Source organism: Sinocyclocheilus anshuiensis, unplaced genomic scaffold (genome assembly GCF_001515605.1).
Source record: "Sinocyclocheilus anshuiensis isolate Anshui unplaced genomic scaffold, SAMN03320099.WGS_v1.1 scaffold767, whole genome shotgun sequence".
Taxonomy (NCBI): domain Eukaryota; kingdom Metazoa; phylum Chordata; class Actinopteri; order Cypriniformes; family Cyprinidae; genus Sinocyclocheilus; species Sinocyclocheilus anshuiensis.
Window position 1 is genome coordinate 1060018 of NW_015551124.1, and position 13531 is coordinate 1073548.

General features: G+C 38.9%; 2 protein-coding genes across 2 annotated transcripts in view; both read left to right on the forward strand.

Annotated features, from left to right (window-relative positions):
* The first annotated feature begins 5830 nt into the window (after positions 1-5830).
* Positions 5831-11540, forward strand: LOC107663139 (spermatogenesis-associated protein 7-like). Its single transcript, XM_016453298.1, has 11 exons — positions 5831-6115; positions 6488-6580; positions 6732-6779; positions 7167-7282; positions 7763-8196; positions 8293-8335; positions 8940-9046; positions 9199-9249; positions 9473-9550; positions 9640-9697; positions 10483-11540. Exons 1-11 carry the CDS (start codon positions 6073-6075, stop codon positions 10900-10902), a joined length of 1491 nt encoding a protein of 496 aa, XP_016308784.1. The 5' UTR covers positions 5831-6072; the 3' UTR covers positions 10903-11540.
* A 686-nt stretch (positions 11541-12226) lies between these two features.
* LOC107663133 (tyrosine-protein phosphatase non-receptor type 21-like) overlaps positions 12227-13531 on the forward strand; it is a 35001-nt gene continuing 33696 nt past the window's right edge. The window contains exon 1 of the mRNA XM_016453292.1: positions 12227-12389. The gene's annotated coding sequence lies outside the window, so the exon portion shown is untranslated. The remainder of the gene's footprint in view (positions 12390-13531) is intronic.

Sequence of the window (13531 nt, forward strand, 5' to 3'; positions counted from 1 at the left end):
GACACATAATGCTCTGATGCTGACATAAAAAGCTCTCTTTATTAATTTAGAGTATGTTTGCTATAATTGCAATAAACTTTAGATGACATGAAACTGTGGTCAAAAGTCTATCATAAATGCAGAAATGTTGGGGTAGTTGGATGGGAAGGGGGTGATGTCTGCTGTTATGACTATCATTCTTTAATGGACTAATACAATCAGATACAACAATATAAATTCAACATTCACTTCAGTGGTATGTGATGACTGGATGCTTTCAACTGATTTCCTGTTCCTAACTGATTCCTTATTTCCTATAACTCGATTCAAGTTTCAATTTTCAATTCAATTCAAGTTTATTTGTACAGCGCTTTTCACGATACAAATCATTGCAAAGCAACTTTACAGCAAATTACGTTCCTACAATATTTAGTGGTAGCTTATCAGTGGTGACTGTCAGTTAATGTACATATGGCAGAAATGTACGGAAAAGTCAATTAAAGACGTAATCAAACTGCTGTTCCAACCAAGCAAAATTGATTTGTTTAACCCAAACTAAAGAATTATAATGTGCATTTGATCAGATATAACTGCAGTACAAGATTATGATATGCATTATTTGAATGCTTGGCCAAAGAGATGTGTCTTTAATCTAGATTTAAACAGAGAGAATGTGTCTGAACCCCGAACGTTATCAGGAAGGCTATTCCAGAGTTTGGGAGCTAAATGCGAAAAAGCTCTACCTCCTTTAGTGGACTTTGCTATCCTAGGTACTACCAAAAGTCCAGAGTTTTGCGACCTTAGGGAGCGTGATGGATTGTAGCGTGGTAGAAGGGTAGTTAGGTACGCTGGAGCTAACCCCTTAAGGGCCTTATAGGCAAGTAATAATGTGTTGTAACTGATACGGAACTTAATAGGTAGCCAGTGCAGAGACTGTAAAATTGGGGTAATATGATCATATTTTCTACAATTTTAGATTCACCATTAAACCAAAATGATTCGCAAAATGATTCACTGGTTAGAAGCACTCCAATCAAAAAAAAAAAAAAAAAAAAGAAAGAAAAGAAAGAAAAGAAATAGAAGCACTCCAATTGGATAGCAAATTGCAAATTATTTGATTCAGATCGGGACTTGCTTCAGAGCGGGTTCATGAATCTTTTGTTTCATATCGAAACTTCATAGCAGGTTCGTGAATTATTTTGAGAATTGAAAGATTCGTGATACGCTCTCCGATCTGAAATGATGGTTCGCGAATCATTATTCAGATCGGGACTTCGGAGCGTGAATTGTGAATCATTTGATTTAGATCAGGATTTCGTAGCGAGTCCACAAATCATTTGATTCAGATCGGGACTTCGGAGCGTGAATCGTGAACCATTTGATTTAGATCGGGATTTCGTTGTGATTTTGCGAATCATTTGATTCAGATCGGGACTTCAGAGCGTGTATCGCAAATCTTCTTTGCTGATTTCTTTTTTTTTATTAAACGCTAATACGTAACCTCGCTTCCCTGAGATGAGGTAATGAGACATTGCTTTGGGAATTACCCATTCCTCAAAATACTACTGAAGCCTTATTGGATCATGCCAGTGAAACTGGCCAATGGCGTTCAAGTGCGCGAAATATGAGGGGCTCCCACTCTATATAAGGCAGCGCTTGTACGTCATCCATTCAGAATCTTGACCCTTAGACACCCTTAGAGCTATAAGCCAAAGCAATTGCATCGACGATCGACAGCCTTTGCTTCAACATAAGCAGGCCTTTTGTGCACCCTCCAAAGCATACAAATTAACTGCCTAGAGTGCTCAATATAAATGCGCACCGCACGTACAGGGCACAGCAAGAGTGTATTAAGCGGCTCCGGCCAGGCCGATGTTTCGGGACGGAAAGCAGATAGTGTTATGACCTGCACTTTAAATGGAGTCGAAAGCACTTTAGGCACATAAACCTTCCTAGGCTTTTAGGTGAGTCTGCGATCACCTGGCCCGAACTCAATACACGAGTCGTCAGCTGACAGCGCCTGCAGGTCGCCAACTCGCTTTACAGAGGCCAGTGTGAGCAGGAGTGCTCTCTTGAGGAGGGTTCAGCCATTTTGGTCCTTTTAAAAATCGTATGATCAGGGCATTTCTGCCGATTGGGCGATTATCGACGTGCGCATGGAAAGCTGCTATAGCGGCCACATACACTTTCAATGTGGATGGTGTACGACCACTATCAAATCGCTCTTGAGGGAAGGTGAGAATGATTGGTATTGGGAAGTTGAATGGGTCTTCGCCCCGTGACCCGAACCAATTTGTGAAAACTCTCCATTTATGTGCGTAAAAACGTCTAGTGGAAGGAGCCCTAGCCTCAGAGATAGTGTTCAACACGCGCTGAGGAAGTGCATCTGTTACAGGCAAGCTCCGTCGAGCGGCCAGACATGAAGCCTCCATGACTCTGGATTTGGGTGCCATATCGTTAACTGTGCTTGAGAGAGGAGGTCTCTCTTCAGTGGGATAGTCCACAGGGGGGCTTCCAGCATCTGCACCAATTCTGGGAACCACGGCTGATTGGGCCATTTCGGTGCCATTAACAGAACAGATTGTCTGTCCTCTCTGATTTTGCAAAGCACGCGAGGCAGAAGTTTCACTGGAGGAAAGACATACTTGCGTACTTTCGGCCAGCTGTGAGCTAGTGCATCCACTCCCAGGGGAGAGTGTGTCAGTGAATAAAACAGCGGGCAGTGAATGTTCTCCGCTGATGCGAAGATATCCACCTCCGCCCTGCCGAATACACTCCAAATCATATTGACTGTCAAAGGGTGTAGTCTCCACTCCCCATGGATCAGTCCGCCCCTCGACAATAAAGCCCCGTTCACACCGCCAGCGACTTTTTCGCTGCTTGTCGCTTGTGGCTGGCAATTGAGGTCGCTAGTGGGCGTTCCCACTACTGGTTGCCTAGTTACCCCTGTAACACTCCACTACAACAGATGAATCACGTGCTCTCCACTGACTTCACTCCCATTGGTTGTCGCTCGTGAAATTCGCTGCTTATTTGCATAAAGTTGAAGAATTCTGAACTTTTGTCGCTTGACTCGCATCGCTTGACACGCCCACATTCCGTCGCCAACGGCCACTGTCGCTCGTGTCGCCGGAAGTCGCCAGCTCTCCATTGAAAATGAATGGGATTATGTCGCTCTGTCGCTGTGTGACGCTGGCGGTGTGAACGGGGCTTAAGTCTGCACCATAATTCAGGCGTACGGGGACATGTACTGCACGGATGGAGAGGAGGTGTCGATCTGCCCACAGAAGAAGATCTCTCGCCAGCTGCAGCAGCAGCCGCGAGCTCACACCCCCTTGGTGATTTATACCACTGTCATGCTGTCCATCCTGATGAGAATGTGACAGTGGAGAATGTCCGGGAGAAAGCACTCGAGCACTAGGTTACAGCACGGAGCTCCAAACAGTTTATGTGCCACAACTTCTCCTGTTTCTGACCAAGTCTTGAAGGCTGGTCTGTCGTCGCATACGGCTCCCCAGCCCGTGCTCGATGCATCTGTCGTAACAGTCTTTCTTCTGATCACTTAGCCAATAAGAACACCCCAGCGATACAGAATCATATCGCGTCAATGGGTCAGCGCATCCCAGCAGTCGCGCGTCACTTTGATGCACAAGGTGCCCACGCGCCATGCGCTAGCATATTGATTGAATTCAGCTCCACTCCTAAAAAGGAGATGTTCTGGCTCGGTAACAGCATGCTCTTTTGCATATTCACAGTCAGCCCTAAGCTCTGAAGATGAGCGAGGAGTCTGAGCTTGTCGCTGAGCAGCGCGCTCTCTGATTGGGCTAAGACTAGCCAATCATCAAGATAGTTCAGGATGCGCATTCCGCTCTGCTTCAGAGGAGAGAGAGCAGCATCCATGCATTTCGTGAATGTATGTGGAGCCAGGGATAAGCCGAAGGGTAGGACCGAGAATTGGTACACTATCCCCTCGAATGCAAATCTCAGGAAACGCCTGTGGCGAGGGGCTACCTGAATGTGAAAATAAGCATCCTTTAAATCCACAGAGATAAACCAATCTCTCTGTCTGATGTGTGAGAGGATTTATTGCACTGCGTAGTGGTACAGTCAAAACACAAACATGACAATTGCTCTCACCACCCGCAACAGGCAAGGAGGCGTGGTGAACACACACAGCGGGGCGAGCAGACTTCTTCAGTGGCTCGTCTTCGGCGCTGGCCAAAATGGCATCATCCTTCTCTTCAGCGCCCTCCATGGCGCCGAAGGACACCACATCTTGAGCGTCGGGGGAGGGGCGGAGATCAGCGGTCATGAAGCGCACTGGAAGGGGGCCTGCAGGAGGGGGCTGAGGAGCGCGTGGGCACTGAGCAGGCGCGGGCTTGTCACCTGACCCTGACAGATCCGCATCAGAAGCTCGCGGCACTTTCCTCCTTGGCTCGAAAGAGGCTGCAGAGGAAGAGCGCGGCAGGGCTAGTTGGGCAAGTTCATCGCCTTGGACGATGGCCACACGGAGCCTGAGAGTCCGGAGGCTTATATCTCCGCAGTGGGGGCAGTCCGGCCCCCCAAGCGCCGCCTCTGCGTGTGTGCGACCCAGGCAGAAGATGCACGATTCGTGGCCATCAGAAAATTCGATTGGCTCTGCGCAGAAGAGGCAATCGCGAGTCAATCTTGTTGTCCGAGTCCGAAGCTCACCGGAACACAGCAGGGGAATAGAAGGCGTGTCCACTGCAGCGTATAGATCACGGTGAGTAGTCTTGTTGATAGGCTTCTTGCTTCTCGTAGAAGGTTGGCTGAAGGAAAAGACTCTGAATGGATGACGTACAAGTGCTGCCTTATATAGAGTGGAAGCCCCTCATATTTCACGTGCTTGAACGCCATTGGCCAGTTTCATTTGCGTGATTCAATAAGGCTTCAATAGTATTTGGAGGAAAGGGTAATTCCCAAAGCAATGTAAGTGACCGAATCGAAAGGGAACATCAAACTATTACGGCAGTACAGTTATAAAAACAAAACAAAGAAAAAATAAAGAAATTAGGTATACACATATATAAATCCTTTAAGAAAATTAACCATGATTTTTATTAAATTATGGTTAATGTAGCAAAATCATGGTCAATCTGTGTTTACCATGGTTTAACTATAGTAACCATGGTGTTGTTGTTTTTTTTTTTGGTTAATTTTCGTAAGGGATGTGCTGCCAGGTAAAAAAAAAAGTAATAAGAGGACACGATAAATGCAGAGATGCCGTTTTGACGGCTTTATGATTCCTCTGCTTCTAGGACTGGAGATCAAATTTGAATAAAGAAGAGAGAGGTTTAGAGCCAGATTTTTGTTTATGTATGCCTATATTGTTCTATTCTCTTTTGAGTGGTCAAACAATCCAAAGAAAACATCTTTAAAACTGCTGCTGTAATGTTGTTGGTTTTACATAATCAAAATTGTGTAATTATTATCTGATGAATATGCTAACATAAAAACGCCATCTTTATGAATTATGCGTAAGTTAGCAACCATAGCTTTAAATAAAGTCTTTAGATGTCATTAGGTCAAAAGCCTATCTTATAAATGCATATATATCATACATTTTTAGGGCAGTATAATATAATATAATATAATATAATATAATATAATAATTTATTATGTATTTGCCCACCAATGTCAAAATCAAACCTATGCCCTAGTCTCGTTCCTTTTAGCAGAAAGAACCAGATTTGGGCAGTAAGACTACAAAAGGTTTTCACATATATGCTTATTCCATATTATTTATTTTATTTTATTTTATTTTTTATTTAATTTTATTTTATTTTAAAAATAGCAAGACCGCCGAGTTGAAGTTGGGGACATGTGCGTGATTACGTTACCGACTGCATGACGTCAGACGCACGCATAGTAACCAACATGGCGACGGCGAAGCTTCACGGTAGCGAGGACAGATAGCTGGCAGCTTGCAAAACATCTGTGAAAGATGATATCTATGAATATATAATAAAATATATTTATTTATCAAGTGTTATTAACTCGACTGCATTACCTCAGACGTTCATTATGAACGTTAAAAACGATGATTTCCGGTGAAACACGAGTATTTTGAGCATGAGGTTCCTGCGAGAGTTTCTCATCATGGACACTAAACCAGGTAAATGCTATTCGCCAAATCAAATATAATAATCTGACCAAACCCAGACGATTATAGTCTATTTATAATCATTCATGGCATGTGCATTTAAGAGAGACGCGTTAAATCATGTTCCTTTACAACACTAAACAAAAAGTACCATGGTATTACCGTGGTTTTAAGGCATGGTACCCTTGTGATATCATGTTAATATCAGCATTTTTTAAAGTGTACCATGGTAAAAGCAAAGTAATGCCATCTGAGACTAAGACCATTTGATTAGTTGCTTTCTGATGGGGATGTTAGTATAGGCGACTATTTATTAATATTGATGTATTCATTGTGTCTGATGGATTATTATAGTCTGTAATGGCTCTAATATTCTTCTTGCAGGATACTGTCTTGCCGCATCTGACAAACTGATGAATCAGTACATGATGAAAGACCACATGTTGTCACATTACAGAAAGCTGTATTCAGCCAAAGGTAATTCAGACACGTGCCACCGTTACAAGGATGCTAAGCTTATAGTTTTTTACATCGTTATCATCAAGCCACTGGCTTTTCATTGCATTTCCTTTATGCCTTACTTGTTTGTCTTTTTTATATACTAACCACTTCTTTTGTTTTCTTTTAGCTGTTGTGGACTGTTCAGTGCCTAAAAGCATGCATAGCAATGTCAAATGTAAGTAAACATAACATTTTACAAGTCCACTTTATGCAAAAATAATTTAGCAATTTAAATGATATTAAATCTCATGTATGGATTTATATAATATCAATTTATATAAGTTTATGTAATAAATACAATTAATTATTGTATATAATATAAATGCATTATAAAATATATTTAACCATATCTATTTATATTATATAAATATATACATTCTATTTTAATATATATAAAATATAATGTATATATTTATGTGTAAATGTCAAATGTTTACATTTATATAAATGTAATATATCAAATAAAATATATTTTAACATTTATTTAGCCAGATATGCTGTACTAATACTAATTAAATTTTTTTTTTTTTTTTTTATGTTTTTAAAAATATATTTTTTGTAGATGTTGATCAAAAGCGCCGTGAGCAATTAAGGAAAGACACTCCGAGTCAATCAGGAAGATCCACTTCCCAGAGGAGCACTAGGATAAACTCAAGAACTTCCTGTACTTCTAAGAAGGTAAGATAACGTCTGGCGCTTCATTATGTCAGATTGCTGTGCAGAAATTGTACTCAGAACTAGTGCTGGGCGGTATGACCAAAAATTGATATCACGGTATTTTCCAAAATTATACCGGTTTCACGGCACATGACGGTATTTTTTTTCATGCATGACCGGGTGTTAACCATATTTTCTACTGATTGAGAGAGGAAATACTGCAGTATATTGACTTAGAATGCCCTATTTTACTGTCATGATGAGTGAATATTGTCAAAAAATACTACACTAAATAGTGACTAAACACGACCCACCACAGTGCAACAGTGAAAAGGGACCCCTTTCAAACAGTGTCACGTTCCAAACGTTGTTTAAGCGACATACACCGGTATTGCGGTATTTTAAAAATTCATATCATAACAAAAATAAACACCGGTATTCGGTATGAACTGGTATACCGCCCAGCACTAGTCAGAACTGAAGTTCACTCTTTGTTTCCAGAGCAGACCCTCTGTTCAGGGTGACGACAGTGCCTATCATTACCTGAACCAATCTCTGATGTCCTCACCCAGGATCAGCACCTCATTCCACTCCAAACAAATCGTATATCCGTCCCCTGCGAACCATTTCCCATCCGCCTCAGAGCTGACGTACCCAAACCCTCACTGGCATCCCGCGGGTCCATCCTGTGCCACAGCCACCAGTCAGAGAGGATACAGAAGCTTTCAGGATCCCACACAGAAGACCTACAGCGGAGACGTTCTGCTGAAACACGCTCATCGCTTCACTCAGGAGAAACCCTTCACCCCGAGAACGCTCAAATCAGACCACAAGTCCACGCTCTTACAATACCGCTATTACACACCTCCACGGAGGAAAGCTGAGGAGGAGAAATCCTCCTCTAAAATCTTCCGACAGGAGACGTACCACGGGAGGTATATCCAATGATACTGAAAGAGCTATTATATTATGTTTCAAATGGTATTGTGGAGACCTGATAGTATAACGGGGCGTTTTTCTGTTGTCTGCAGCACACGGTCCAAACGAGGCTTTTCTCCACAGCTCGAGTCCCAGGCAAGTCTGAAGGACCTTTGAGGGACATTCTGCTAAATATCTATCTATCTATCTATCTATCTATCTATCTATCTATAATCTGACTCCTCTATAATCTATCTATCTATCTATCTATCTATGCATTTATGTATGCATTTATGGCCGGATTTATGCGATATATTTATGCATTTACCTATTTAGTTATCTATTGATTTGTTTATTTATGGACTGATTTTTATTGATTGATTGATTAGTTCATTCATTCATTCAATTTTTATTAATTGATTTATGTATTATTTATGGTTTGATTTATGATTTATTTATTTATTTACTTATTTATGCATTGATTTTTTTTATTTATGTACTGATTGATTAATTACTTATTTATGCATTTATTTTTGCGTTGGTTTATGCATTATTTATTTATGCATTAATTTATGCATCATTTATTTATTTATGCATTTGTTTGTTTATTTTTTTAATGCATGTGTTAAAAGTGGATTAATTGGTTGGTTGCTGGTGGTTGAAGTTGGTTGATGAATGTCCATATTGAGCAGAGCTGGAATCCAGACAAAGAGAAGCTCAAATATCAATACACTGACATCTTGTTTTAATCTTTTTGCAGCCATTTACTCTCGATCACGAGTGGTCGGATGAAGAAACAGATTCATTTAGACATCACGGCAAGACAAGCAGGTTTAGGGACGGTGATTTTCTTCTCTCGTCTTCCAGGTAAATGATGTCTGCCAGATTTCTGTATATCACACAAATGTCTTATGGTTTTATAATAGTTGTAGAAAGCATGCAGATCCTATAAAATCATCCTATAAAATTATTTTTATAGTGGCATATATAAAAGAAAAGGCTCTTTTCTTTTGTTTCAGGATTTCACCGGAAGGCATGAGGTCTCCCATAATGAGAAAGGTTTCAGCAGAGTGAGTGTCCTGCACCAGACCCCTGAAATATATCAAGCATTACACTAATGTGACATTTAAACCACTGATATTCACTTCAAATTCTTGATATACTTTTAGAAATAAAGATGTACTTGACATGATATATGAATATAATCATGCATACAGTCATTTGTATTTTCAGTTTATTCATCTTCATTCATGTGTCATTCTCTGGACCTTCTGAACTTGTTCTTTTCACCAGGGAGGAAGAATTAATGTACCTGGAGTTCATTACAGACGTGACGAATGAGATCTTAACGCAAGGCCTTTACTCTGACAGGTGTGTGAGAACTTTTATTTTGTAGGAAGAGAAATTGCAAGACACTTTTTGTTCGTTTGGCTTATCTAATGAAGTATCGGCCTGTTCAGGGTACTGAAGAGAGTGTTTGAACGTCACATTGATATGAACAGACATCGATTAGATGAGGTGAGCATTTTGGATTTTACATTTCATTAATCTGATGCTTTTATACAAAGTGATGTAATTGAGGAAAAACACAAACAATTCTTCATTATCTTATTTTATTATTGCAATAACATGGGATATTTGTGCTCACACTTAATATTAGATTTATTAAGATGTGTAATGTATTTTCATGGACTGGATTTAGCAGTCGTTTTTAAAATACCGTATTTTAGTGTATTTTATTTATTTATTTTTTGTTTTGAAGGAAATATTTTTTTATTGAGCAAGCGTGCATTAAATTGATCAAAAGTGCCAGTAAAGACATTTATAATGTTGCAAAAGATTTCTATTTGAAATAAATGCTGTTCTTTTGAGCTTTCTTTCTATGTATCACCGTTTCCACAAAAATATTGTGCAGCACAACTGTTTTCAACATTGATAATAATCAGAAATGTTTCTTGAGCAGCAAATCAGCATATTAGACTGATTTCTGAAGATCATGTGACAGTGAAGACTGGAGTAATGATGCTGAAAATACAGCTTTGATCACTGGAATAAATTACATTTTAACAGATATTCGCATAGAAAACAGTGATTTGAAATTGTAATAAAATGTCATAATTTAAAAATTGTACTCTATTAATAAATGAATATTTTTGCATTTCATTACATAACATTTCATTATATGGCACTCAGTTCCAAGCATCTTTTTGAACATGTGACTTATCACTCCGTATTCAAACTCCTCGGCATCACTTCATTTCTCGTTCACTCACAGACGTCCATCTCTCTAATATTCCCAACAGAACAAAATGCGGCACCTTCTAGACAATCTGCAGGAGGATCTGCGAAGTCCCCCTGCTGCCGCCGTCACGTCGTACAGTCCTGTCATCTATCAGATGCTGCCATCAGATGATGGTGATGATCTGCTTCATAAAGTGTTTAACGTGGACCGAGGCCAGAGCGAGGACGTCACTCCCGCTGTAGCGTCCACACCTGTGAACCACAGTCGAGCCGGTCTGGAGGACTGTAATGAAGGCAGCGAGATCTCCCTGAATGATGACACACATCTCAATCCCAGGAACACTGCAGACGATAATGAGGTGTCAGAACAGGTTGATGAACTTGGGAAAATCATGGTGGAGTCTTTAAGTGTGTCAGAACCTCGACAGCAAGTGTTTGAACAGGAGCAGACGAGAGGAGACATCAGCGATGATGAGTTTTAACTCATAAAAGCACACTGATTTTTGCTTTGTCACACTGTAATTGTGTGCAGTTTCTGCAGAATTTCAGATTTCTGTTTTGTTTACTTTTTTAATGTTATTTTACTTTTATACAGAAACACCACGTGTGTTCCATGAAGTGATAGTTATACAGTATTTCAGCATGTTATGTGCAGTATTCATTACTTTCCTGAATTTTTCAGCTCTCAATTTGGGCATTTATTGGTTATGTAGTCTGGTTAGGATTCAAGAGATTTTTGAAATGCAAAACCGTTTGTGACTTAGTTTTACTACTTTGAATTGGTTTACTTTTACACAACATGTACAAGTGCAGTATTCATATTCAGTGATGCACTTGATATAGTGGAATTTATTTAAACTGGAAGAAATTTTGAAAGACTCATAATTAATCAAAAGCTTGTGTCTGTCTCAAATACAGTCATTTGTTTTAGTTTTTTTAAGATTAAATATTGCAGTATTCAGGTAGATTGGTTTAGTGATCAGAAGAAAGCTGTCTGTAAAGGTAACCACGAGTGGCTTACACAGTTATTTGTACTTTGAACACGTGTTTTTACACTGAAATATACAATTTAATTAACAGTTTTCTTTTAGCAGCTGTTGATTTAATTTGCCTTTTAACTACTGAGAAATGAAACACTTCTAACTGTGCATATGTATATATATGTATTTTTATATTTTCAAATGACTTGACTACTGTTTACTATTTATAACACTGGATAAAGATAATTAAATGCTATTGCAATCACATTTGGTTTGTTTATTGTACACCTTAATTAGTCCTCGAGAATGAATCATATCAGCAAAAGTTAACCAAACATTAAACTTAAATACTCACTTAAAAGTTTAACAGGTAACCAGGCACAAATATGACAACACTGTGTTTTATCACACACCTGCAAATCCTCAAGAGCTGATAAAGTCTTGCTTATCATGACAAAACACCCTTACAGAAAGCAGAGTTTTACTGTGGTAAATAATGTGCAGTTCTTATTCACATGGCTTTACAGCAGCTGCGCTCATTCCACGCATTTCCCGCGTCTGACGTAATGCGCGGCTTGTATCGAGGCGCAGCACAATTCTTCAATTTATTAATCTTATCTCATTTTTCGATCAGAGATATAACTTTGTTATTCTGGTCCCCCCCCCCAAATAAACCTAACATTCATTTCTTTGAGTTGAGTTCTACATCAAAATCAGCTCTTGTGACTGTTATGAAACCGACAAACCTGTCAAGACTTTGAGGGTGTGAGAGAAAATAGTGCCGCGGACGAATACGGTCCCGGTCACCTTTCCTCTGGTATTCCGAGCGGATGTGACGCAGCAGCAGGAGTGTGACCCGAGGAACCTCAAACATGCGTCAATCCCGAAAAAACAAACTCCACCAAATATCGGATTATCATCACAAACAGTAATTCCTACCTCAAAACCTGCTATAAATCAAGGATATAATAAATCAGATAACCCAGCAGGTAAGCGGCGGAGAGCTTCTGAAATCATTCTTTTCCAGAGTTTTACTCAAAAGTGTTTGCAGCGCTAGCCAGCGCGCGCTCTTAAACTGGAAATAAAGCTAAAACTCAGTCATCTTAATAAATCTCACCTATTTAGACGTTTAAATATGTTTTTGAAGACTTTGACATCTTATTTAACGAAGTGTATTATAAGTCCAATCTGGATGCGTGCGGTTTTGTGGTCACTTGTTGCTCCAAAAGTTAGTCAGACATTTTTGGTGTTTGTTTATGTTTCGTAAAAGCAGAAAAACTAATTGATTTCTAACAACGACAGCGGAATTAAGTGCTTCGATGTACTTTAATATAATAAAATTCTTATTTTTTATAGATTTGAGGGCCTTACGCCTAAATCACGGTTCCTCTGTTATTGTTTTGTTTTTGTTGTTTTAGTCAGTCCTATTTGTTCGATGTCAATAATAGACATAGTGGATAATTATTATATTCGTAATAAATATGTAATTTCTTAATATCATAATTATAAAACAAATATGACTGTATATTTGCATAATGATCGATATGTATAAAACATGCTGTTAGTCATTTGACATTTGTTTGTTCTCATTATACTATTGTGATTGATTCATAACGGTATGAATTGTTATTGATCTGTATTTTGAGCTTTCCACTGTCTGACAGCTTGTGCATGTGTTGTCTGTGTGAGTTTGTTTCATGGCATGCTCCTAAAATAGATTTTAGTAAACGCATTATATCTATAGTAGTTCTCAACTGGTTTTGCTTCAAGAAATAGTTTTGGAATTGGATATTGAGTGATGACTTAAGTTGTTTATCACGCAAAAGTAGCAAAAATGTCGCTAAAATCACACATTTATTAATATTAAATAAGCCATCCATTATATATATATATAAAAGCCAATTTTATACTCATTTAAATAGGTATACTGTGCCAATATAACGTATTATTTTAAATATATTTACTTTTTAATTTACATAAAGTGTTTGTTTACTCCGTATATTATTGTACTACGGTTTTTATGAGTGTTTATTTATTTTAATCTTAATTGTTATTATTTTAAACAATTGTATTTATTTAAATATTTATGCATTATTTAAATTTTATTTATTTTAATATATATATATATATA